Source organism: Vulpes lagopus, chromosome 23 (genome assembly GCF_018345385.1).
Source record: "Vulpes lagopus strain Blue_001 chromosome 23, ASM1834538v1, whole genome shotgun sequence".
In the NCBI taxonomy this organism is placed as follows: Eukaryota; Metazoa; Chordata; class Mammalia; order Carnivora; family Canidae; genus Vulpes; species Vulpes lagopus.
Genome location: NC_054846.1, coordinates 61,007,672 through 61,035,208, shown reverse-complemented (window position 1 = coordinate 61,035,208; position 27,537 = coordinate 61,007,672). Strand labels below are relative to the sequence as shown.

The 27,537-nt window shown below is 42.5% G+C and overlaps 1 protein-coding gene across 6 annotated transcripts; it reads right to left on the bottom strand.

Moving 5' to 3' along the window:
* Nucleotides 1-34: 34 nt before the first annotated feature.
* Nucleotides 35-27,501, bottom strand: CAP1 (cyclase associated actin cytoskeleton regulatory protein 1). 6 transcript variants are annotated; one of them, XM_041738890.1, is made up of 13 exons: nt 27,296-27,501; nt 12,493-12,617; nt 11,796-11,899; nt 9,836-9,913; nt 7,959-8,102; nt 7,771-7,856; nt 5,994-6,099; nt 4,656-4,833; nt 2,835-3,019; nt 2,532-2,655; nt 2,203-2,285; nt 1,738-1,881; nt 35-1,199 (listed from the first exon to the last, which is right to left on the bottom strand). In XM_041738890.1, the coding sequence occupies exons 2-13, from the start codon at nt 12,602-12,604 to the stop codon at nt 1,116-1,118; spliced, it is 1,428 nt and encodes a 475-aa protein (XP_041594824.1). In that variant the 5' UTR covers nt 12,605-12,617; nt 27,296-27,501; the 3' UTR covers nt 35-1,115. The 6 variants fall into 6 exon arrangements, with proteins under 6 accessions (XP_041594824.1, XP_041594828.1, XP_041594826.1 ...); XM_041738894.1 differs by having other exon boundaries at nt 11,796-11,896; XM_041738892.1 differs by having other exon boundaries at nt 12,493-12,614.
* Nucleotides 27,502-27,537: the final 36 nt, after the last annotated feature.

The following is a 27,537-nucleotide window of genomic DNA, read 5'->3' as shown; positions in this document are numbered from 1 at the left end:
TATACAGTAAACATCATAGGTAAATACTAAGCAATTTTGGTATTAATTTTATTCTATTTTCTGTATAACTTTAAGTACATAAAGGTTTATTTCCACAGGCTTCAGGAAATGGGTAGAAGTCAACAGGACAATCTCTCTTCCCACCAAAAGAGTTGCATATTTTGGTAAGTGTCCTAGAGAGAAAAACTGTAATTTACATCAGCAGTGCTGTGCAAGATTCTTACGTAAGACCTAAGACCAGGCTGCAGTGGAGACTACTCCTTTGATCAGGTGCCCGGACAGAAACCAAAAGCAGTTGAGCATGACAGGGCAAAGGAGGCAATGAAGGTGGACAGGCACCTAGCACGGAAGGAGGAAGGAATTCCAGATTCCTCGGAATGGTGGGTTTTCCTCTCTCTTTTTTTTTTTTTAAGTTGTCTCTATAGGAAGGTGCTGGGCAGGGACCCCAGTGAAAGGAAGGGGCCAAGACTCCTTTAACTGGCCTGGGTGCAGGGCACTGCCAGCAGCTGATACAGGAGAACCTGCACTCTCAGGTTCAGGCCCACCCAGGGTGGAATGCAGAATAAAAGGAATGCTTAGAGGAAACCATGTTGCTTGGAATGCTAGATGGCCAAGCTTCAGCCTTTGGTCCAGTGCAACCCCTGCCTCACTGGTCAGCAGTGAAAAATCAGTTTGGTTAGAAGAACTGGCTAGAATCACACCAGCCTCTGCTACCTTCATGCTCAGTGTTAGAAAAAGATGAAGTTGTGTGAACATTCTGATCTGTTAATCCCTGGGGACTGCTTTATTCTTCCGGAAAGACTGTTGGTCAAATAACTCCAAAGGCTGAAAGCTAAAACACACCAGTCCTGGTGTGCGGTTCCCTAAGAATGGACTGGCGGTGTGGTTGGGGTGATAGGGAAAAGCCGTACCTTCCTACAGAAGATCAGCTGACCTGCTCTCCCGCCCCAAATCTCAGCCTGAGGTATATTTCAGTGAAGGCAGGTAGCTGGGCTTCTCAGAGCAGAGAAGCAGTTTAAGAGCAGAAAGGTAAAGGAAATCTAGAAAAGAACCGTCCTGATACAGATTTATCCCATGGTGTGAGGGGGAGGGCAAAGAACCCAGTGGCACTTCGCTTATCCAGCAATTTCTGTCACTGTGGTGACCAACTTCTGCCCATTCCATAGGGTCTTGAACTGCTCAGGGACTGGGAATTCATTCTGCAAATAAAAAAACACATTTAAATCGAAGGTACAAAAACAAGTCGGGGTTCAATCTTACACTTTCCTCCCAATGCCTGCTTCCACTAAACTCTTAGAGCAAGGAGGATGTAGTGAGAGCAAAACCCAACATCTCGTACTACCCACCTCCCCTGCCACTGACCTAACAAAGGAGCAGTGTGGTGTAGGAATGAGAACAAAGGCCCCAAAGCCAGAGGGACAGGTTTGAATCTGTTTCCTATTGTTCCAGGATCAGTGATCTTGGACAAACCTGTGAGGCACAGATGAGAATGATATGGCTTCACGCACCAGTCCAACAGGGGGCTATGACTCAACCCCAGTCTTTTTGACTACCCTGAGCATCTGCTCAACCTAAGAAAGGAAAAGCTTCCTTTGGAGCGCTCCTTCATGAGGCTGTCTCACATTCATGGGTGCGTGAGATGTGAGGCTGGACTGACTCAGGGCAGAATGGCCATAACGAGAAATCTTAGTCCCTCCTGTTTTTAGATCACACCACCAAAGAGATCAAGGGACTTACATAGTCACCGCCTTCAGTAGGAATGAGGACATTCATCTCAGAAGATTTGGCACTGACTATCTCGCAATCCAGGGAATTCTTGCTCAGGTAAACATGGCAGCCATCTGTTTTGTTGATGGAAATGGTTGGCACTTTACCCATTACCTGCAGAGAAAACAAGCACCTGAGTCCCAGCAGCAGAGGAGAGCAACAGTAAGCTTCAGGAACAAGCATTCACTGTTTCATGTGATTCAGCAACTACATGAAAAGCTCACAGGTATACGGCAGATACTAGATACTAGAGGTGAGCTGGGATGGGTGCTGGAAAGGCCTCAATGTAAGAGCCAACTCCTTTCCTGCCACCAAAGCAGCTCAGCTTACAGACTCAGTAGAATCAGATTCCCACCACAGCAACATCTGTGGGTCAGCCGTGTCTTTCAATTAATTCCTCAGGGACCAAAGGAAGGAGCCAAGATATCAAGTTACCTGAACTTTGACATCCCTACTATTGATTATCTCCACAATGCCCACCACGTCATCGAACACCAGACCGAGTTTCTTACAGTTATCTAGGAGAAAGGGAGCAGATCAACAGTATAACTTTTTCACGAAGCTTGAACTTGCCACTCTCGAGATCAGGTCCTAGCTGAAATCAAGAGTCAGATGTTTAACTGAGCCACCCAGGCGCCCTATCAACAGTGTAACTTTAAAGGAAACTACTATAATAAATTTAAGAATCTTTAGGAATAGGTAGGTAAGTTCCAGCCCTCTCAGACTCTAGGACAAAGCCTGCCAAGACAGTGATAAAAACTCACCTACTGTAATGGAGTTTATTTTGCCCTTGATTTGCAATGTTGTGTTGACACATTTGTATATGTAAGCCACCTGCTTCAGCTCTGTGTCATCAATCACGAGGTTGGAAACATTTTCCTGATTTTCCTGTTAAAGAGATACCCCTTTTAAGGAATCTCATGGAATCTACACACTATCCCCCAACACAAATTGTCCCAATCTTTCGTTCCTATAATCTAAGTCAGAACCCTGCACTCATTTGGCTGTGCTGTTTAAAGCCCCTGTCCCCACTTCTTGTTCCCTCAGTCCTGGTATTTTTAACTCACCACTCTCCACTTCTTGCCCTCTAGTTCAAGTACAGCTGGCTCCTTCTTTGCGGTTGGCTTGGGGGATGGGCTGACTCCTGGTTTAGGTGCAGAGAACGGTTTGGGGCCACTTCGTACTGGACCACTCTGGGCCTTCAGTGCGGGGTTCTTGTGAGTCTTCATGTCATCAGATACATGTTTCAGGGCTGTAGGAACAACAGCTACCTTGTGCCTCTCCTTCATACCACGGCTTTAGGCTGAAGCAGTAACTAACTTCTGTTCTCAGAAGTTAAACTGCCTTAAAACTTTCAAGCCAAAAGCTAAGGCCTTTTAAGGTGTTCTTTCATGAGCAGTTTTTGGAGAAAGTCTAACTTTCTCCAAAACTCAATACTCCTTGTGGCTGTAGTATAAATACTAGATTTCTTCTTAAACACCGCATGATTCACTGTAGAAAGACTTCATGGCTGCATAGTGTATCTCACTAGGAGGATATACCACAGTTAGCCATTTCTCTTACTGGGTATCTAGGCTGCTGGATATATATAGGTTGTTATACCATTTTTTAGCTACCACAAGTAATACTCAACTCAATACTCCCTCCAACTCAAGGTTCATTTAAACAGTTCCATTAAAAAAAAAAATGGAATGTGTGTGTATGAAAGGAATGGTATGTGAATGCACAGAAAAAAATCTTGAAAAACACATACCAAATATATATTCACAAAATATGTACAGTTTTTAAAGCAACAGAAGAAAAAGTAATACGTGATAGTAAAGAAAATTTGATAAAAGGAAAGAAACCTCACCCACAGCTGACCTACCATGACCCCTAGACAGTGTTTGCATTTGAAATCGCATTCCATGAGTTTTCCTACTGATAGAGTTTTGTATTTGGTTTAACCATACACACTGTTAACAAGTTTGGTTTAAACCAGTTAATATTTTAAAATTTTCTCATGTTAATCTACAGTTTCTAAAAAGGTTTTTTTTTTTTTTCCTTTTTAAGGAAAAGATTCCATAATCACCCGCTGCAGGCTGATACACTTCTTGCTTTTGATTATGGCCCAATCTGTATAACCAATACTGACTGGCCCTTTCAGCTCCACCACTCCTTGTGGCTGTAGTATAAATACTAGATTTCTTCTTAAACACCGCATGATTCACTGTAGAAAGACTTCATGGCTGCATAGTGTATCTCACTAGGAGGATATACCACAGTTAGCCATTTCTCTTACTGGTTATCTAGGCTGCTGGATATATATAGGTTGTTATACCATTTTTTAGCTACCACAAGTAATACTATGTAACACTTGGTCTTTATTTTAGATGTGTTTACAGGTAGATTCCTGGAAGAGAGCTGTATCACTTAAATGTCCTACTTGCTGTGTACAAGGATGTCTACTTTCTATAAGCCAACATTGGTGAATCTTATGCAAAATGTCCATGACTAACGGACATCCTCTGAGGTAGTGAACCGTCCCCACCCCCCCAACCCTCCACACCAAAAAGACTTCCCAAAGAGACCGTGTGGTAACAGAAAAGGCTCTAGGGTAAACTGCCGGCATCACGCCTTGGTTCAACAGGGTACTCTACATATGCCACTTAATACTAAATAACTTTCCTATGGGGCAGAGGGCTTCCCCCAACTATAATCACCCATTTCAATTTCCATTTAAGCCAGATTTGATGTCCCTTTGGGCAAACCTGAAGGACAGAGACACCCCAAATGAATTCTCCCATATACATACCAGGGTTCTGGTTCAGACCGTCAGGGCTCTAGTTGATAAGATCTGGCCCAAACAACTTTTTGTACCAACTCTTCTTGCCAAAGTATTCACTTACCATGTGTGATGCTCTCCCCCTGATTAATCTGCGCAAACAGTGCTGAGCGGGAAGCAGACTCATCTGAGCCTGAACTGGTGGGGACTGGTGGGGGAGGGGGGCCTGGTGGGGGAGGAGGAGGACCCGATCCAGCAGAGGGTCCAGATGGCAATCCACTCAATTCTTGTGCCACAGGCCCCTGGAACAATAAAGCGCAGGTAACAGCCATCCTCTTCTCCCCTCTGTACCATTCCCAATAGAGCCCTACATGTATTCAGGGACATGGGGTACCCATCGTAGCCTTTGATGCTATGATTCATGCTCCTTATCCACATCCAACTTGGCTTTATTCCCTCTCATCCTTTCCCAAGGATCCTACCCAGTTCCATTTTTCGGCTTTTGTATCATTCCTATGGCGTCTACCCAACTCCAGCTCTAACCCACAGTTCTGTAAATTGACTTAGTGTGCCATTAGTACCTCAGCCTCAACGAGTCCAAGACTGATGTCCTCTCCTGCCTGCTTGTCTACCTGTACAATCACCCCCTTCTTCCTATTTCAGTAAAAGATGTCGCCATCCCAGCTTGACTGTTCAATCTTAAGTCTTCCAACCCCTCAATTTCATCAAACTCCTTGCTTCTGCAAATGCTTTTGTACCAGCCCCCAGCACAAGAGCACTTCCATTGTCTGACCATGAGTCCTTATCCCTAACCTATAAACTGAGAACTCTCTTAAGGACAAGTCTGATCATTATTACTCTTGCTCAAATACCTATGACTGGTTTTTATCACTTATCATTGTCTAAAAGTTGCAATCAACCTTCCCTTCCAGCTTTTTCTCCAAAAAATCTTTCTCCTTACTGAAGCCAGAGCTGACCAATCTCTACATTTATTCTACACATTACACGTACTCTGTTTAAGCTTTGCTGTTTGCTAGCATCCCTATTTCTCTCACTTCTCACTGTTCTATTCTTGAAAAAAGTCTCAGAGCAGAGTACACCTGTTAAAAGTACAATCTCTTCCAGTGAGACTCACTCTCCCTTTTACTCTGTAATCTATATCTTAAGCATAGCATTTAGTTTGGTGATTTGTACTCAGGGGTCTTATATTCCTATTTTTAATCTTCCGGAGGGTTGGGATAATGTAACTCATTCTTCTGACTCCCCTCAGAAGTCTTTGGTCTTTGACCCATGTGTACTAAAACTGAATATTTCTCTGACCCTTGCTTTCTATACTCTCTCCTCTTTCTACTCTTCACTGAAAAGACAAGCATTCTTTCTTGGACCTTGGTAGCAATGAAGTCTAAGAAACTTGTGGACCCTGTCTTGGAGGGATAGAAAGAGGGAGGGAAGACTTACTAACCGTTTTGCTCCAGGCCAGTCCGGTGGTATGGAACTCCTTAATGTAAGCCTGTAGCTCTGTCCATATACTCAAGTAAGCTTTGACCCAATCCACATGCTTCTTATCGCTGGGAGAATTAAAGAAGAACGCATCACAGACAGCCAGGGTATATTACAATAGGGATTTCAGAACCCCTCCTATCTGTGAGCTTGTACCCTCCTGGCTGTGGTATGGCTCTGCTCAATGCTAGCTTTCCTATCATAATTGTGCTTTACTATTCTTTTTAACCTATTCTGTTAACCTAATTAGACTAAAATACATTAGGACAAGGACTGCAGATTATATCTCTTTCTTAAAAAAAGACTTTATTTGACAGAGAGAGTACACACAAGTAGGCAGACGAAGAGGGAGAAGCAGGCTCCCCACTGAGCAGAGAGCCCAATGCGAGGCTCGATCCCAGGACCTTGGGATCAGGACCTGAGCCGAAGGCAGATGCTTAAATGACTGAACCACCCAGGCACTCCTCTTTCTATTTCTTATAGCAGTATTCCTCAAACTTTTTGTAGTATAGCAAAATCATTTTTTCTACATAGACCTTAGGCAGAACATAATATACAAAACTAGTAAAATTAAAACTAATAAAACTAAAACTAATAAAATTCTGTGCATGAAGCTATGCTGGAGAAGGTCCCTCGGACATCACTGTGGAACTCCAGGACTTTAAGAAACAACTGCCTTATAGCACAATGCCTTATGTCAAAATATGCCCCTCCCACCAAAAATTTAAAACTTCTGTGGGGGATCCCTGGGTGGCGCAGCGGTTTGGCGCCTGCCTTTGGCCCAGGGCGCGATCCTGGAGACCCGGGATCGAATCCCACGTCAGGCTCCCGGTGCATGGAGCCTGCTTCTCCCTCTGCCTATGTCTCTGCCCCTCTCTCTCTCTCTCTCTCTGTATGACTACATAAATAAAAAAAAAAAAAAAAAAAAAAAAAAAAAATTTAAAACTTCTGTGGAAGAAATAATCATTATTTGGTTATAGAGAGAGTACTGCACTATGGTTCAAGTCTCTCCTCTAACATATATATAAACACTGCAATGCTTAACTCTAGGTTGCAGGAAGGATCAAGGAAATGCCTGGTGTTCTGAGACATATATCACAGACATGAAGGCTATTCCTTCAAAGTAGTTACTCAACAAATGTTGGTTGACTACTGATTGATGGAAGAAAGGAAGGGTGTGGGTAATTATGCAGCTGAGTGATAGCTGCCTACAGTCATTCCAGCTCAAAACTAACAATGGAGAAGTCAGTTAGGACTGGCCAACATATGTGGTTAGACATACAATGACCCACCCCCGTGTCCCCCTGCTTACTTGATACCTGTGCTTTGCCAACATAGCCTTCCTCTCACTTTACCTGACTATATGAATAGTCAGGGTAATTTCCTAGTAAATATTACTGAACCTTTTGTCAAGGAGCCACTTAGAAATTCTCAACAAAGGAACAAAATCCACCGTGTTCAAACAGGCAAATTAAAGGGCATTTGTAAAACCTCCTTAACCAGCAAGGGTAAGGATTAGAAGACTAAAAGGGACTCTACAAACCCTGGAGAAAAAGCAGAAGTGAAAGCTGAAACACTTCCTGCTTACAAACGCAGCCTCTATGCACCAGTATCAATCAAACTTTCCAGAAAGCAGCCCTAGGGTACAGAACCAACGCAACAGCCTTAACCCCAAAGTGCTACTCCAGCAAGTAACCAGCTGGCTTGTCCTTTACCCCTTGAGAAAAAGCTGGACTTACACATCTTTGTACTCCTTGAGGACTCGGTTTGTGTAAAACATGGCAGCATCATTCATTTCTTTCACATAGGGACCAGGCTTGGGAGCCTAGAGAAAATAGAAACCTTTAGTGACTCAGAGCCTCTCCTGCCTTATCTCCTGACCTCTTTCATTCCATCCCTTCCCTTCCATAGAAGCTGCATTGCTCACCATAGCTACCCAACCCAGGGCCTGGATACTTTCGCTGACAGCTGACAGGTGATTGAACAACTTGCTGCCTCGGTTCTTCTCCCGGAAGGTTATCACTTCTTGGATCTGCTCTGAGATGGGTGCCAACAAGTCAGAAAGTTTATTCTAGGGAAAGATGCAGGAAAAGATTCAGGTTAGTCTTTCTCCAAAAACTTTATGTGTTGATCAATTCTGATCCTATGGGCAAGAATTCTTTATGGGCTATAATGAACACCCAAATAAACTCTGTATTCAATCCTGCACAGATTCCTATGGCTAAACTATTGTTCATCATCTCACTCTCCTGAGGGTAGATTTAGTGGCTCTTCATGATCAGGACCCACCCTCCAGCTACACCATAAAATTCTACCATTTCAGCCACTTGTCTTCTGTCCCACTAATAAGAGATACTAGCTCATTTCTGAGCCTTAACTCAGGATGGTCTCTTCTCTTCCCATGAGGAACAGCCCTCCAGCTCCAGCCCCACTGGCCTCTTACAGTGTCTACTGTCTGCATAACCAATTCTGGCACCTTATCACACATTAGCACAAACTATTAATGGACCCATGTGAGTAGGTTTTTTTAAATTTCTCATTAATTTTTCAAAGACAAGAGCTTTGTCTCAGCCCTCTTTTATAATCCTTACAGCCCTCAATACATTGCTAGTATGTAGCAGCTGCTGAATAGAGATCTGCTGAATCAAATGCAATTAGGGGGCTTGGCATTTGAACAGGCAGCTCAGCAAAATGGACAAATCTTGTGTTTCCATGCTTTGTCCTTCCGGCTCAGTTTCCTGAACATCTCAATTCTCAGACCTTAGCATGAAAACAGTCTAAAGCAGGAGTCGGCAAACTTTCTCTAAAGAGCCACGCAGTAAATATTTCAGTCTGCTGCAATTTCTCAACTCTGCCATTATAGTTCATGAAGCAGCAGTAGACAATACTTGAAAGAATGGGCATGGCCGTGTTCCAAAAATCTTTCATTTACAAAATAGACGGCAGACCAGATCTGGCCTGGAGACTGTAGTTTATCAACCCTTAGTCTAAAGCACAGGAAATATTAACTGTCTCAGCTGCCTGATTTTTATGGAAAGTGTGGTTTTGGAGAAAAGATTTAGACAAAATGCTCTAACCATTCAAGACCGATTAAGAATTAGAGTCTAATATATTTAACATTATATTTTTACATTATTTAGGCATGCTGAGGGTCCAGAGGTTTTAAAACAGCATTCACAGCATTTTATTAACTCTGCCTAGGAAAACCAAATGCAGAAAGAACAAACAGAACAAAACTAAAATCTCCAGGAGAAACCTGTTTTCTCTAATTGATTTCCATACCTATACAGCATAAAATTTTTAAGTAGAAGTAAACATAAGGGAGATCCCAACCACAGAAGGACAAGGGGAGAAGCAATACCTTAGGGGTTTTAGGATCTCCACAGCTGCACTACTAAAGCCCAGTCACAGTGAAGCAAGAGAACCATTCTTTATGACCTAAAGGGCCATGATGAATTTGGCCTCAGCCAAGAGGTTAAAAAAGGCTGTCTACTGAGAGAAGCACCAAGTCCAGGAGTAACCATGGTCCTAAGTAAAATGACAAAAGAAAAAAAGCAAAAAAAAAAAAAAAAAAAAAAAAAAAAAAGAAGAACAACGAAAAACCCCAAACCAGCAGAGTCCAATAAATACTCACTGGCACGTTCTCATGCACTTTATGTCTATTTCTGGGACTTGGTGTGAACGTACATGAGCCTGGAAGGTCTGTTTTAGTATGTTGTGATACTTAGCATAAACCTCTCAACTTGTCCTGAGCAGAAACCTCTCAATTCAAACCACAAGGAAACCGATTAGTGGTGAACTTACGCCTGCTGGCTGCTGACACTGAGATGCTGTAACCAAGAGAGCTCGCTCCAACTTCAGACCTGTGTGGACCATCTCCGCCTGCCAGAAAGGAGAAGAATCGCTTATCAGCAACACATTACAGTCAGAGAGGGTCCTGATAAGAATAACCTGAAACCTCCACTTCCACGTACTCTGGTAGCAACCCAGGCACTTCATGCTGCTTTCCTCAGGTACTCCAGATTCCAGGGAGTGACAGCAGAATGACATATACCACTGTTCCTGTTGCAACTAATCAGGGATATATATCCAGGAAATGAAGATAATCAGGGTTAGCCTTAGATGAAATCAGTTAGTAAATGTACATGCAGTATCATACAAAGTGCACTAAAAAACCCCCCATCTCTCATTACCAAAAAAGCTCTTTTTTTCCTCCCAAAAAAACCTGAGGCAGAAGTAAAGGCAAAGGCCAAATTTATGCCTAAATTCTCAAGGTATTTACTCCTTTAGGTTAAAGCTATTTCTCCAAGTTTGGGTCATAACCCATTCACAGATTTAAAAAAAAAAAAAAAAGAGTGCAGTGCAAGTAGGTTAAGCATTGCTTTGTGAAACTTATGACAGTTACAAATACATATTTCTTACTGACAGTCATAGTCAACAGAGTTTAAGAAACATAAGGCTATAAGTACTCTCTAATACAAAAATTCAAATAAGGTAACCTATTTTTTTCTAGATTTGCATTTTGAGAACATACAAAGTGATACATGTTTTTAAATTTTTGCAAATGTTACACCCTGTATAAAGTAAAAATGCAAGCCCTCACTCTTGTATCTAAGTCCCAGTCCCACTCACTAGAGCTAACACCACTGCCAACAGATGGCATATGAAAGCTCAAAATAGATATTCCAAAGATCAAGCAACCAGTCTTGCTGAAGGGTCAAGAAGATCCTAAACATGGTTACTGCTTACAGAGGACCACTCAGAGAACCAGCAGGAAGATTTTGGATCCTAAAGAGAAATTCAGAATATATATTTGAGTGTGGGGGTGGTGACAATATAGGTGGCAGCACATGAAGTGAGGTGGGTGGAGAGGCACCTGTCACTGCCTACTTCACATTCTTGCTGTGAGCTAAGTGTGAAAATAACTCATATTAGCATAACTAATAACTATCATGCCTAGTTTTATAAATGCTAAGTCATGACTATGACTCCTTTGAATAAGCCACCCTAGGCTTGGTTATATAACATGTTGGAATCAGAATGGTAGAATGTTCTCACTATAAAGATGAACCAAGCCATATTATATACATATATATATATATATATATATATATATATATATATATAATTTTTTTTAAGTTGATTATTTACTTAGAGTGTGCATACAGGGGGCGGGGGAGAGGAAGACTCTCCAACAGACTCCTTGCTGAACATGGAGCCTGATGCAGGGCTTGATCACGAGACCCTGAGATCATGACCTGAGCCGAAATCAAGAGTTGGATGCTTAGGGGGATCCCTGGGTGGCTCAGTGGTTTGGCACCTGCCTTTGGCCCAGGGCACGATCCTGGAGTCCTGGGATCAAGTCCCACGTCAGGCTCCCGGCATGGAGCCTGCTTCTCCCTCCTCCTGCGTCTCTGCCTCTCTTTCTCTTTATGTCTATCATAAATAAATAAATAAATAAATCTTTAAAAAAAAAAAAAAAAAAAGGAGTTGGATGCTTAACCGAACCATCTAGATGACCTCCAAGCCATAGTTTATGCACCAAACAGTTATCAGTATAAAAGTCCACACAGAAAATATGACAAAAAGCAGAGGGCCTGGAAAAATTTGAGGAACTGCTCCAGTGCCTGGAGTGAGCCCCTCAGTTAAGGTAACAGAGAAGGAGCCAGAAGCCTCTCAAGGGGCTCTTAAATCAGAAGGAGTAGGATTTGAAGACAGCCACCAGTCCTTAAAAGAGGGGGAAAAAGGGCCAAAACATCCTTACATGTTTTTGCACATCTCCCCCAATCTCTTTACTGATCTTCAGGTACTCTGCCACAGGACCAGCAAGGAGTGAGTCAAATGCTTGCACATATGGAGCTGCTCCTGCTAAAGAAAGACATACCACAGAGAATCAGTCATGCAGTAAGATGATCTGTTAAAAAGCACTTCCACATGAAAGCAGAAAAGAAAGGTAATACAGTAAACAGAATACTGGAACATGAGTCCAGAAAGCTGGGTGCTAGTTCCAGTACCACCATTAACTGGTTGTGTGACCCTGACTAGGTTCCTTTTCCTCTCTGAGCTTAATTTCCTTTAATCTATAAAATGAAAATGGAAAAAAAAAAAAACCCCTGAGGTTAGCTCTAACATCCTACAATTCATTTAGCGCGTATGCAAAATGGCTAATTTGCCAATCATTTGGCCAGAGGAAATTTTAGTATCACTTGTCACTCAACTTATGCTAGAGTCGTTTTGCTAAAGAACAGGAAGTATCACACAAGCAGGAAGTTCTTATGTTAAAATAACCACAGGCCTCCCTGCATAAGTCACTTCCTCCCTGATCTGTTCACAGGCGATGAACTTAGCAGATTAAGCATTTTGGGAAGTTAACTCCAAAGGAGAGAATACGCTGTGGTAGAACGATTTCAGACCAAGACACTGAGTCTTCAGAGTATTCTGCTGTGCTAGATACCGCTTACCTTTTGGAGCGCTGTCTCCATACCCACAGTGCATGTCAGAAGCATGGGATACTGCCTCCAGGCGGCCCACTGCCCTCTCCAATCTTTCCACCAGCTTTTGCATGTCAGCCATAATGTACCACCTGCTGAAAGAGATCGTATGTCACTTGTTATTTTAATAGTACATAGCACTTAAGAAATAACAGAATACTCATGGGGAGAGGAGGATGCTAATTTTGAAGAACAGAATCAGTTAACAAATAAAACAAGATGAAAAACAGACTAACATATTTGCAAAATCATGAAGACCTCATTAAACAAGAGAGCTACCCAGAAAAAAGTGTTCACTGAAAGCAAACTTTTACTCATTCAAATTCTTACTGGATATCTACTATGACATCACCAAATATCTGTGCTAGAATTTAGAATTTACAAAGTACAGTCACATATATGATCTCAATTTGTGCCTCCCAACAACTATTCAGGAATGGAAGGTTAATTACTACAGTCTGCAGAGAGAGGAAACTTAATTACAGTGAAGTTAAATGACTTGCCTACAGTCACACACCTAATTAATTAACAAGAAAGCCAGCACTCAAGTTCAATCTTCTGGCTCTAAGTTCAGTGTTTTTTCCTACATCCTGCTGCCTACATATGGAATGCTCCAAACCAAGATGAATAGGATATTCTTTTTTTTTTTTTTAAGATTTTATTTATTTATTCATAAGAGACAAAGAGAGAGAGAGGCAGAGACACAGACCAAGGGAGAAGCAGGTTCCCTGCGGGGAGAGCCCGATGTGAAACTCGATCCCAGGACCCAAGGGATCATGCCCTGGGCTGAAGGCAGACCCTCAACCTCTGAGCCACCCAGGCGTCCCTAGGATATTTACTCTGCCCTCAAAAACTTAGTCTAATAGTGGGTCCTGGACATGTACACCAACAACTACAAACAGAAAAAAAATGTTAAGGTAATAAAGTTGCAGACAGAGTAACAATTTCAGGAAGAAGAGTGTATCAGCTGAAAGAGTCAGATAAGGATAGCATGGACATGCTGCCATTCGAACCAGGCTTCACAAATGAGGATGGGTATGATTTGGACTTGTAGTACGGAAGATAGATGCATCCAGAAGAGCTTTCTTTCAGATCTTTTACAAGTATTAATTTATCTCAAATTAGTCTCACTCACTGTCTAAATCCTAAAGAAAGCAAGCTCTACCAGAGAAAGGAACTTCTCTGGCTTGCTTCCTATTATACTCTACCATTTAGACCACTACTTGGCAAGAAGGTATTCAGTAAATATTTATGAAAAAAAAAAAAAAAAGTAAATATTTATGAAGTTAAAGAACCTGAAGCACAGCATCCCAAAACTCCAAAGAAAAAGTGTTCTGAAAGTTGTCTATAGTATACACGTAAATAATCATGTTTTCAATATATCCACATGAAACATTTGAGACCATAAGTGATTAAAAAAAAAAAAAATCACTCAATGAGGGACGTCTGGGTGGCTCAGTGGTTGAGTGTCTGCCTTCGGCTCTGGGCATGATCCCGGATCGAGTCTGGGACCCAAGGATCATGCCCTGAGCTGAAGGCAGACGCTTAACCACTGAGCCACCCAGGTGTCCCTGAAAATATATATTTTAAAAAATATTTATTTATTTGAGAGAGAGAGAGCATGAGAGGGGATGGGGGAGGGGCAGAGGGAGATTTTTAAGATTATTTGAGAGAGCACAGCAGGGGGAGTAGCAGAGGGAGAGGGAGAAGCAGACTCCCTGCTCAGCAGGGAGACCCATGTGGAACTTGATCCTAGGACCTTGAGATAATGACCCAAACCTAAGGCAGTTGTTTAACTGACTGAGCCGCCCAGGTGCCCTCCCTGTTCATGCTTTTCTGTGTATAGGCTCTGGTCTCTCTGGGCCCAGTGACTTACAAGAGAGTTCTTTTTAAAGTTATTTAAGTAATCTCTACACCTAATGTGGGGCTCAAACTCACAACCCTGAGGATCAAGAGTCGGATACTCTTCTGACTGAGTCAGCTAGGCACCCCAAGAATGTCATTTAAAAGAGAATCAGAGAAAAAGGTGAAAATGTGAACCAAATAAACCTTTTCATTGTCTGGCCTGGTGAAGTAGCAGAAGCCTCCAAGTCTCTGCTCTGCTCACAAATGGAGCAGACTAGAAGCAACCAATATATTCTCCCTTACATTATACCATCATCACCCAAGTACCCAAATTACTGACCATTCTGGAAACTGCCCAGGAAGATACTCATATACAATTCACCACAGTCTATAAATCCAGGGGAAAAGACAAGAAATGCAATAAACTCCTAAACTATCTTCCATTAATAGATACCACCCATTCCAGGGTGTACAACTCTTAATTCAGGATTGTGAGTTCAAGCTCCACACTGGGTATAGAGATTACTTAAAAATAAAATATTTTTTCCCCCTTCCTTTAAAGAGAGAGAGAGGGTAGCCCTGGTGGCGCAGCAGTTTACCACCGCCTGCAGCCCAGGGTGTGATCCTGGAGACCCTGGATCGAGTCCCACGTCAGGCTCTCTCTATGATGCCTGCTTCTCCCTCTGCCTGTGTCTCTGCCTCTCTCTCTCTGTCTCTATGAATAAATAAATAAAATCTTTAAAAAATAAAATAAAATAAAATAAGAGAGAGAGAGAGAGAGAGAGAGAGAATGTTCCCAAGCAGCAGGGGGTGGGGTAGGAGCAGGAAGCAGAGGGACACAGAGAATCCCAGGTAGGCTCCATGCTCAGTGTAGAGCCTGATACAGGGTTTGATCTCATGACCCTGAGCCAAAATCAAGAGTCAGACATCTAAACAACTAAGGCACCTAGGTGCCCTGTTAAAAATAAAATCTTAAAAAAAAAAGAAAAGAGGGCTCCCTGGGTGGCGCAGCGGTTTAGCGCCTGCCTTTGGCCCAGGGCGCGATCCTGGAGACCCGGGATCGAATCCCATGTCGGGCTCCCGGTGCATGGAGCCTGCTTCTCCCTCTGCCTATGTCTCTGCCTCTCTCTCTCTCTCTCTCTCTGTGACTATCATAAATAAATAAAAATTAAAAAAAAAAAAAAGAAAAGATACCACCCATTCTGTTATAAAACACATTCCTTCATATGCAATGGATACTATAGGTTGGCCAGTGTTAACATGGAAAATATGAGTACAAGTGTCTCTAATGGCTGCCAGGGTTGGTGAATACTTACCTATCTTAAAAGCTTAGTAATAGAGGTTATGAGATTTTGCATCCTTCCCCCCTGTATTTCACTTGTACTTGTAAGCTTTAAATTGCTAAGCAAGCTACAGTTCTGCTGTCTAACTTAAACAGAATATAAAAGGATAATATGGCTATCATTTACAGTAATCTCAATCTACCATTAACCAAACAGGAGAACAGTACTTAGTTTTTTTGTTTTTAAGTAGAGGCAGGGTGACACTTGAGATGTTTTGGAAAAGAATATCCAGAACTGAAGGGACCAAAAGACACACCTTGTCTTATTCTCCATCCCTATACACATATTCCCATTCTCCAGGTGGTTGTGTCCACTCCCAAGCCTTCAGCTACCATTATCGCCGTACCATCCTGCTTGCTTCTGGAGTGGCACAATCACCTAGAGACTAATGACTCCCAGAGTAGCATATCCAACTCAAGCCATGCTTCTGGAATTTATAATTTTAGAACCAGCTTCCTCCTACACATCCCTACCTGGATATTCCAAAAGCATCTCAAACTAAAGTGTCCAAAACAGAACTCATCTTCCCACACCTCCCTTGGTGTCTCAGTAATCTAGCACTATCAATCACCTGATAGACCACGATAGTAACACAGGAACTATTAGGCAGCAAAGGATAGTATTAAGGCCACCTGGGTGGCTCAGTGGTTGAGCATCTGCCTTTGGCTCAGGGCATGATCCTGGGGTCCCAGGATCGAGTCTCCTATCGAGCTCTCCAGGGGGAGCCTGCCTCTCCTTCTGCTTATAAAATAATAACATCTTTAAAAAAAAGTATAGTGGTTAAGAGCATGGTCTTAAGAGAAGTCAGGGAGTTTAGGGGTTTGAATAACAGTACTCATTGGCACTGTGACTATGAGCGTTATCGAACTTTCTGAGCCTCAGCTTCCTTATCGGTATAATGGAAACAACAGTACAAAATCCAAAGGGCCTAAGTCAGAATAAAGGGGAAATACATTCGACCCTTGAACAACACAAGTTTGAACTGTGCAGATCCATTTACATATGAATTTTGTACAATACAGTATTATAAATATATTTTCTCTTTTGATTTTTTTTAAAGATTTTATTCATTTCTTTGAGAGAGAGAGACAGAGAGACGGAGAGAACAAGCAGGGGTGAGTGGCAGGCAGAGGGAGAAGCAGGCTCCCCACTGAGCAAGGAGCCTGAAGTGGGACTTGAACCCAGGACCCTGAGATCATGACCCAAGCCAAGGGCAGACGCTTAAGCAACTGAGCAATGCAAGTGTCCCTTCCTTTGATTTTCTTAATAACATCTTCTTTTCTCTAGCTTATTTTAAGAATACAGTATATAATACATACACAAAATATGTGTTAATCAACTGTTTGTTATCAGTAAGTTTTCAGTCAACAGTACATTATTAGTAAATTTGGGGGGAGTCAAAAGTAAAATGCAGATTTTCAACTGCACTGGAGGGCTTAGCACTCCTGACCCCCATGTTGTTCAAGGGTCAACTATACATGTAGCAGTACCAGACTTGGTAGTGAAAAACAGCAAGGATTCCGTAAGCGTTAACTAAACTATCTTCTTCCTTACTCCCCCAAATCTAGCCAGTCATCAAAATATATAGGCTCTACCTGCTTATCTCATGAATAGATGCCCCCTTGCTTCATCCTGATTGTCAAAAATCAGGTCTTCATGACTTTGCCTAGATTACTGCAATAACTTCCTTGCTAGTCTCCCCTAATTATAGTAATACACCTTGTTTATTCATTCTCCTATTACCACCACAATCTTTTTCAAATGCAAATGTAATTATGATAGTCTTTTATTAAATATCATTCAGTACTCCCCTACCCCAGGGTATTCAGGGTAAAGTCCAAAGGAAGGTTTCTATAATCTGGTGCTGTGCTATCTCCTATCACTCTGCTCCAGTTTTACCTCTTGCCACACCCTTCCTAAACACACTACAGCAACCCAGGACTACCTGCATTTTCCAGAAAGAATCACGTTTTCTCTCACTTCTGAGCCTTCATGCTATCTATTCCGCTTGGTGGTTGTTCTGTCTCATAACTCCTACTTTTTAAGACTCAGCTAAAGTGTTACTTTCTATAGGAAGCTTGTCCAGTTTGGTATGCGTTTCCTTCCCAATCTGCTCCCTCTCTAGAACTCTTACTGCCTTTTAAGGCTCAGCTAGGGTACCACCTCCCCAAGAAGCATTTCTGGTTTGTGCTCCCACAACACTGTGCACTTATCTCTACCACACATTTAATATAACGGCTTAAAAAATAATTTATTTAATAGTTAATAGGCAACCAGACGTCCTAAGGGGACAGACTCTTTCTTGTCTTTGAATTTCTAGTACTATAAATGTAGTAGGTACTATAAATACAGTAGGCTAGTAAGGATCTATTGCCCTCTCTCTCCTCAAGTCTGGCTGTCTCCTCTCCCTGACAAATCTGGGGAGATTTTTTTTCCTTTCTTTCTTTTTTTCCTCTTTGCCTGTCTGCAGGATCTTAAAAATATCCCCCCCCCCTCCCCGGTCAAATAAATGCTACCTTTTTGGGCACAACACACACTGATATAGAGATCTTCAAACCAAGTACCATAAAGAAAATAGCCTTGGCTTACTAGATTATATAATATAATAATTCTATGGGATCTATGAAGATACCGATCCCCATCTTAAAATGAAGAAACTCACAGAAGTTAAAAAGCCTGCCAGATATGGAACAACCACTGAGTGGAGAAACTAGGCTACAGGCACAAATTTTCTGAATCCTGGACTGAGGCTCTTCCCACCACTCCACATGTCTTAGTTTTAAGCAATTAAGTGACTATGTGGTTCATCACAGCATCTAGCCCTGACTACTTGCTGAGCATAGTGCTGTGGGTTCAAGGCCTCTTCATGGTGTCTTTAGTTACATTTTCAGCAGCTTTTAATTTCCCTGCTTTCAATTTCGTCCTTGGAGGCCAATATTTTTTCATAGGCTAGATGACACATATTTGGAAGCCAAATGTTTAAAGTAAGGCTTTTCCACAAGAATTTAGAATGCCGGAGTAGAAAACTGTAACTCTGCTTGAACTTGTTCTTTGTCATTTCTGATTGACAATAACCAAGAACCAAGGGTAAGCCTTCATAAATGTATGTACAGATTCCTAACTATTTAAGCATTCATCATAAACCTTTCAGAAAGAGAGTCAGTCCTAACTACAGAAGTCTAAGGAAAAAACAAGGATTTAGGAGGCCACACTTTGAGTCTCAACTCTGCCGTGTATTCACTGTTATTAACTCAGGACCTTTAAAAAGCCTCTCCTTCTAGCACACAGAGGTGGAAGGATCAAAGGAGATGAGTTACTCTGGGTGCCTTAACATGCAGTTCAAGTGTAAAATGTTATCACTGCCTGTGATGTGCTAGAAGACAGGCTCCAAGAGGATGGGAATTTATCCATTCTTCTCCCCACATCCAGCCCCACCAATTCACAGCACCTAGAACAAGCTGGCACACAGAAGATGCTCATAAAATCAAAGTGCTTAACCATTATACTTAGCAGCTACTGAAGACATAGATACACATGGCTCCTGCCCTCCAGAAATTTTCATTCTTTTTTTTTTTTTTTTAATTTTTATTTATTTATGATAGTCACAGAGAGAGAGAGAGAGGCAGAGACACAGGCGGAGGGAGAAGCAGGCTCCATGCACCGGGAGCCTGATGTGGGATTCGATCCCGGGTCTCCAGGATCGCGCCCTGGGCCAAAGGCAGGCGCCAAACCGCTGCGCCACCCAGGGATCCCGAAATTTTCATTCTTATTGGGAAGGCCAAAACAAATGAAAATGTCAATGGAGTAAAAACACCAATGACTACATTTTTTAAAAGTTCTGTTAGAGATTCGGAAGAGAACTTTTCCTAATTCCACTTAGATTAGGAAAAGTTATAGTATCAGCCTATATCCTGGAGCCTTTTCTTTGCAGAATGTTGTATGGTTCTGAATGATACAATATAAATGACTATATGCTCTGAGGGTTGAGAAGAAATCAGTTGAGACAGTCTGGTTTTAGGAGGAACGTGGGGCATCTTGATGGGAAAGTAAAGAAAAAAGGGAAGATACTCCAGAGCAATCAGAAGCAAGGAGGAGAGAATAAGGAGGCTACGTACATAAACTGTAAATTAATCTGCAGAGAGCATCGAGTATCATGAAAATAAGGTTGGATAAGCAAGCCAGACTAGGTTATTAAAGGCACTGAAGGCCAGGCAGTATTAGAATCTGATGTTATGATAAATGTGAAGCCGTTTAAGCATTCTGAGTAAACGAATAATATGATGAAAGCAAAATTTTTACAGGTACTATCTGATAAACAGAACATGAAGTAGGAAGCTATTAGGGTCTAAGGCTGAAATGCTGCTGTTCAGCTATAAAATAAGAGGGCTGCTGAAAAAATATCTTTTATATTTCAAAGGAAAAAAAATCCACAACATTTAGTGTTCAGCCAGATGAAGAAACCAAAGGAAAAGAATCAATTAACCTACAAATAATCAGTTTTAAGTAACTAAGTGACCAGCACCTGAATTAAGTAGGAATATAAAAGAATGGTAAAATAATTTTCCTGTCCCAGGGGAATCTAGTAGGAAAAACAAAGCTACTTTTCATCGAATCACTGGCTCTCAGGATTAAGAGGATTCTAGAAATCACCTTGTAAAAACACCATCTGATGCCAGAACAATCTTTTCAACATTCTCAGCAATTAGTCAGGTAACCGCTGTTCAAACACCTTCAGTGTAGAGAACCAGAGACTTCTGGAGGCAGCCCATTCCATTCAGACAGCTCTAAGTATTTAAAAGTTCTTCCTTATATGGAGGCAAAATCTGCTTCCCTGCAACTTCCACCCACTGATCCTGGTACTGCCCTTGGAGGTCATACAAAACAAGTGTGCATTAAACATAGAACAAGTACTAACTGTGTGGTACTGACTATTGAGTACTGTGGCACTCAGAGAAGGGAGTCAAAGATGACTCGAAATGCAAACCCAGGGGTGTTACAGAATGATGACACTATAGGCAGAAACAGGTTTCTGGCACGTATTAAGACAAGAGGATGAGGTCAGTTTTGGATAAGCAGAGTCTGAAGAGGAGATGAAACTTCTAAGTATTTAGAAATAAAGCTTGGGGAAAGAGCAAGGCTGGAGCTCAATGTCTGCAAGTTACTGGCAAAGAAATATATCAAGTCATAAGAATGGAGAGGCTTCTTGGAGGGATATCACACAGAGCAAAAAAAACTATGAGGTTGATTCCCCACCAATTTTTTTGTGGTCTGAAACCAAGAAAAATCAAGAAATGGCTAGTGATTCCTGCCGAAGTTGCATCAAAGTCTCATCATTCTAACAATTTATACAATCCAATTCCTTCTGCTTATTCAAGGAAGTTGTTCAGAAGTAAATGGAACCAGGTTACTCCTGCAGTTCTTGTCTCATCTCACCAGGCACTGAAGCCAGGAGTATGAGTGTCTACTTGAGTTGGAAGTTGCTATGCTTAAAATGTTTTCTACTTTGTCTGGTAGTTTTTCCTCTAAGTCATATACTTAACTAAAACTGAAAAGCAGCTATACAAGTCAGCTCATACACTATGATAGTGAAACTATGATAGCCCAACTGGTCTGCTTCAGAATACTTTATTTGGCCTTGACTTTGTAATTCAGTTCCTGAGATGTTATCCTAAGAAAATAATAAAATGTGGGGAAAGTGATAGGCAGAGGTTCACTGCAATGTTAACTTAGACTTCTTCTGGGGCTCCTGGGTGGTTCAGTTAAGCGTCCGACTCCTGATTTCAGCTGAGGTCTTGAGTTCAAGCCCTTTGTTGTTGGGCTCCATGGTGGGTGTGGAGCCTACTTTATTTTTTAAAATATTTTATTTATTTACTTATTTGAGAACACACACTGGACAAGGGGCAGAGGGAAAGGGAGAGAGAATCTTAAGCAGACTCTGCTGAGCGTGGAACCCGACATAGGGCTCCCTCTCATTAGCTAGAGATCATGACCTGAGCTGAAATCAAGAGTCAGATAGATGCCCAACTGACTGAGCCACGCAGGTGCCCAGTGGGGCCTACTTAACAAACAACAAAACAAACTTAGACATCTACGTATAGGGGAATAGCTAAATGCACCATGGAAAAAGACTTGAAGAGAACACAAGATTTACAGTATTTGTCACATGGGGTTTTGGACAATTGACCCATTTTCCAAATTTTCTTTAACATAGTTTCTTTCTAATAAAACAAAACAAAAAACAGCTTGACTTGGATCTCTCTCCTAAGGCACCACTAAGTTATAAGGCATTGCTTAGTTCTACTCCTAACAATATAGAATTAGAGCCAAGTTCTCATCACAAGGCTCTAATATGCCACAAAACAAAACCTAGGCATGCTAACAGGAGACACGAATAGGCTGTTTTAACCCAGAAACCAAAGAATAGATACCACTTTGCCTCAGTAAAGATGTCATCTAAATCTAACCCAAATCAGGAGCCACTGTTCTTCCCCAAGCATTTGGTTTCACTGAGGGAACCAAGGACATTTAGTGTCTGAGTCACTGCCATCTGAGGTTTAGATTAAAAGAGAAAGGCCTATCTTGTAGAGAGAATCCAATCCAATATCAGCACTTGTCTCCGGTTCTGTCTCCTATCTGAAATTCCAGGAGTGAGTAAAGCTAGTTAGGGTTTGTAAACTGAAGTCAGACTCAGGAACTAGCTGTTTCAATGGTCGGGGCAAGTAAACAACTTTGCGTGACCATGAGTTCTCCTCTCATATTTAAGGAATGTTATGAAGATTAACTGCATAAAAGCAGGCACCTTTTACATTGTATAAGGAAAAAGTGCACTGGATGATTTCAGCTGGGTAGCTGCATAAAGATAGATCCAAGGATGCTGGTTGTCCCTATCCATGATTCAGCTACAGCTAGAGATATGAAAAGATATGTGACTGTGGGTCTATAATTAAACTTAAGTATACGAATTTTAAATGACCTCTGCAGGAAAAAAACAAAAAACAAAACAAAACAAAATAAACAAAATCCAAAAAAACCCCAAGAACAAACAAACAAACAAAAAAACAAGCTCACTCCTTCCATGAAACCTCTCAACTATATTTTCCAGTCAAATGGAAAAGTTTAACACTACAGGTCTGGTAATACAGGCAAACAAAGCTTTATTATAGCTAAGAAATATTTTGAGAGTTCGGATTCTCTTTATTGAGTTTACATAATGGTATATCAAAAAAAATAATTTTGTGGTGAATGTTGTAGTTGCATTAATTTGAAGATGATTCAACTCTAACAACTTAATAAAAATGAACCCTGAGTACCAACATCATAAACTATAAGCAATTTGAAATAAATGGTAACTCCTATTCATTAAACCAAGCTGTCTAAATGCAGGCAACATGAACATAATAGGAATTTCTATATCCCCAGTATAAGGGATATATATCTGCTGACTTGCACTGTTAACTAACCCAAAGCTTTCTTGTAGTGAGTGCCTATCAGAGGCATTTCTCTATCAAGATCACATCCTCTGAGGAAAACCAAAAAGGCAAGTCCTTCAAGTACCACCCAGAAGTTCCTTGAATAAACGATCATTCATGATGCCTCAATAAAAAATGATTCACTCACTACAGGATACCCAGTGCTTATCATGTGCATACCGTGTGCTAAGCATGGCCATGAAGCCTCCCCTAAAAAATTTCATTGGAGAGAGAAGACACTGCACAATCATAGTTACAATACTTTCTAATGCAGTGGTTCTTAATCAGGGGCAATTTTGTCCTCCAGGAGACACACTGGGCAATGTCTGCAGACATTTTTGGTAGGTACAACTGAGCGAGTACTACTGACATCTGATGGGTAAGAGGCCAGGGATACTGCTAAAATCCTACAATGTACAGGTAGGACAACGCTACAGTGAAGAATCATCCAGCCTAAATGTTAGTTGTGCCAAGGTTAAGAAACCGTGTTCTAGTATAATACGGAACAAAAGGGAAGTGCATGAGGTATAAATAAAATGCTAATGTAATAGTTTAAGACTGTCTAAATTAGAATGTCACTCTGCATCATCTAATGAAAATTAAGGTTAAGAGTCCGATTGTGGAGAGTTTTGTAAACTGGACAATGGAGTTTAGACTTGATTCTTTGGGAATACGAAGCCAGATTAGGATAAGAAGACAAAAATGGTTCTCTTTAAAAGATTAGCCTGGTTATGGTAGAGAAAGTGAAGTTTAAGTATGAAAGCCAGGTTAATAGAAAAAAAAAAAAAAAAGGACTGGGTAAGATATGGCTTGAGGATCCTCCAATTTCAAATCTCAGGATTAAATTTCCAACCTGAGGGTTCAACCTCCAATAACACTTTTCATTTGCTCACTTAAGTAAAATGCATCTTTGACTCACAATTCTTCAGAGAAAACTGAAAGGAGAAAGTCCCTTTTGAAGGCTTAGTCCCTGGTTAAAAAAAATAATTGCAACTAAACATATGTATGTATAATGAAGAAAAGGGGTGAGAAAAAAAAATCACTCCTCAAATTGGAAACAAAGCACTTTACAAATTAACAGCTAACCTTCCGGACACCTGGTTGGCTCAGCCAGCAGTTGGGCATCTGCTCAGGGCGTGATCCCGGGAGTCCCGGGATAAAGTCCCACATTGAGCTTCCTGCATGGAGCCTGCTTCTCCCTCTGCCCCACCCCTCTCATGAATAAATAAATACTTAAAAACAAACAAACAAACACACACAGCTAACCTTCTCAGAGCAAAAATACACTCACTGAAATTTAACAGTACCACCAGTTTTGGTTTGCATGACAGGCTGTACTTGACAAAGTACTTTCACTGCTACCGTTTTATTAAAACTATTCTCAGACATAAATTATGTCCACCTGATTGATGAAGTATCTCTTGAGAAGAAAAAAGGTGGGAAGTTCCACAGAAATTTCTTTTTCTTTTTTTAAAGATTTTATTTATTTATTCATGAGAGAGACAGAGAGAGAGAGATAGAGAGAGAGAGGGAGGCAGAGACATAGGCAGAGGGAGAAGCAGGCTCCATGCAGGGAGCCCGAGGTGGGACTCGATCCAGGGACTCTGGGATCACGCCCTGAGCCAAAGGCAGATGCTCAACCGCTGAGCCACCTAGGCATCCCCAGAAATTTCTTTGAGCTAGACCAACACAACTCAAACAATAAGCAAACTGCCAAACACAGAATAAAATCCAAACACATTCAAACAAGGTATCAAAAGCCCTTCCCAAGTTGGCAGCCATCTATCTTTTTTTCTGGTCTTAACTTCTGCTGCAAACTCCAGGCAAACTCTAATAATACTCCAGGTACTTCACTGAATATAAGCCCTTTCCGGCCTCCACACCTTTGCTCTTGCTGTTTCCTCTAGCTGGGATACCTTACCAGACATCTTCGCCTGGGTGTGCTGCAAAACACCTCATATTAAATATGCCCCAAATTCATTTTCTTTCCATGCCACCTCTCCAACTTACCCCTCTCCTCTCACATTACCTACCTTAGTGAATGGTACCACCCAGTTCCCTAAGCCAGAAAACCAGGCATTCATCCTAGACTACTCCTATTTCTTCATTTCCACAAATAATTAGCCTCCCAATTCTATGGATTCCATCCATAGAATTTTTTTTTTATTCCATCTTTTAAATACTGTTCAAATCTGATCCCTCCTCTCCTCCCCACTATCATGGTCTTAGTTCAAGCCACGACTGCAACAAAAGCTTCCCAACCCTGGTCCACTTCACCATCACGTCGCTTCTCAATCGACAAACTGAACGTTCTAACACATACATCTGACCACATCATGTTCCTACATAAAACCCTTCAAAGCACCCTCATAGCGTTCCGCATAAGAGCCGCATTACTGAGCATGATTTACAAGGGCCTTCATATTTGACCCACCACTTGCCACTTCCTCCACTTCTCCACGCATTACTGGAATTTCAGTCACACGCTGAGCTAGCCATGGGCTTCCCCACCACCAGGTCCCCAGGCCCTTGCACTCTTTGCCTGTAAATACCTTTTCCAGATTCACCGTATGGTTAAGTCAGTCCTGCAAGACTTATCCTCCATTTCCTCCTCAAAGCTTAGACACCTGGCTCAGGTGCTTATCCTCTCTTCTCACACAGCCCGGGGCTCATACAGGGCATTGTGACAGGGTTAGCTGTCCCTGATTCACTTGTCTACCCCCCATTCCCTGCCACGGTAACAACTGTATTCCTTGCCACCAGGGCCAAGTGCCTCATTCAATATGTGCCTCAAACATATGAAGGGCTCTGGGAACGAGTGGGTGAATGAGGAAAGAATGTGCTGAGCTGTCCCGTTTTTCACTTGAACAAGGAACCCTACAAAGAGCTTCCCTACTAAGTTCTGATACTAACCTCTGCCTTAAAAGCTTCTCCTCCTCTCATCAAGCTTATTGTTATTTATCCTTCAAAATCCATCTTAAATTCTGCTCCGCAGAAGGGATTTTCCTGAGGTTTCCGCCCCACCCCACCCCCGCCCCCCGTCATATATTTCCATAGTACCCTGTTCTTCCGAACACTCATCACATTTATCATTACTTCTTAAACGGCCCTGCAACAACTGTTAGCTCCATGGGGGCAGGGGCTGGCCTTTTTGGTTTCAAAACTGCATTCCCTGGGTATGGCGGCGCCTGACGGAATAAACAGAATTTGTTACACTGAATTTAATCCTGCGGGGGGTAAGCAGAGATCTCCGCCTAAAAGAGGAGGAAAAAAATGAGGCTCAAGGAAGCTAAATAATGCATCTAGGGCTACAGGTACTTAGCAGTGGGGCCAGCCCAAACCTGAGCCAGCGGATTTCAGGTCCAGAAGCACGCAGCAACAACACCTTCCAAAAAGTTAACTAAGCCTTTCCGAACTGGAGCGACAGACCTGGAGGAAGGAGAGGCTACCTGGCTGCAAATACAAAGACCTGTCCCACTCTCTTTTGAAAAACTCCCCAGGGATCCCAAACAGGTTGCAGTAAACAAAAAACAAAACAAACACCACCACCAGCCCCCTCAAACCACGCAGCGGGAGGTCTTTAACCTGCAGCTGCCGGCGAGACAACACCGACCGGAAGACCACTCAGAGGTGGAGAGAGGTTCCTGGGAAATAGTCGTGGGGAGGATCTGGAACTAATGATCTAAGGAATTGAGGTCTGGATTCCAACTGTGTCCCTCACTCGCTGTTAAGATCCCAGACCAGTTTCTACGCTCCGGGGGATCAATTTACCCCTCCGAGCAATGGGGACGAGATGGGGGGGGGTACAGGGAAGACTCTAAGGTATCGCCGGTTCCTCAGGAATGCCTACGTCTGGGCACGTTAGGAATCAGGCCCCGCCGAGGCTGACAGGATTTCACAGCAGAGGAGCCTCCCCAGAAGAGCCCGGCTCAGTTGGTCACCCCGGCCCCACCTCAAGAGACCGCGCCCAGGATCCCGGGTCGGCCCGAGGGCCTCCTCTCCGGCCCCTTCAGTAGGGCCCACCACACGCGCACAGGCCGGACGGGCCGTCAACAAAGCCACGGCCCGGTGGGCCGCGGAGCGGACCCCAGTCCCCACCCGGCCGCGTCCCCTCACCTCAGAGTTCCGCCTCACCTCCCGACTGCGAGGAGCCGCTCTCCACTTCCGGCAAGAACCGCCCAGCAATCTTCGCGCGACCCACTTCCGGGCCCTCACTGGGCGCGGCGCCCCCACCGGAAACGGACGGCCGCCGAGTCGCTGAGGTGGAGGAGAGACCCGGGAGGAAGTCTGGCCGCCCCGCTCGCGGCTCCGCCCCCTATTCTCCACGCCCGGAAGGGAGAATCCTCGCCCGCTCGGGG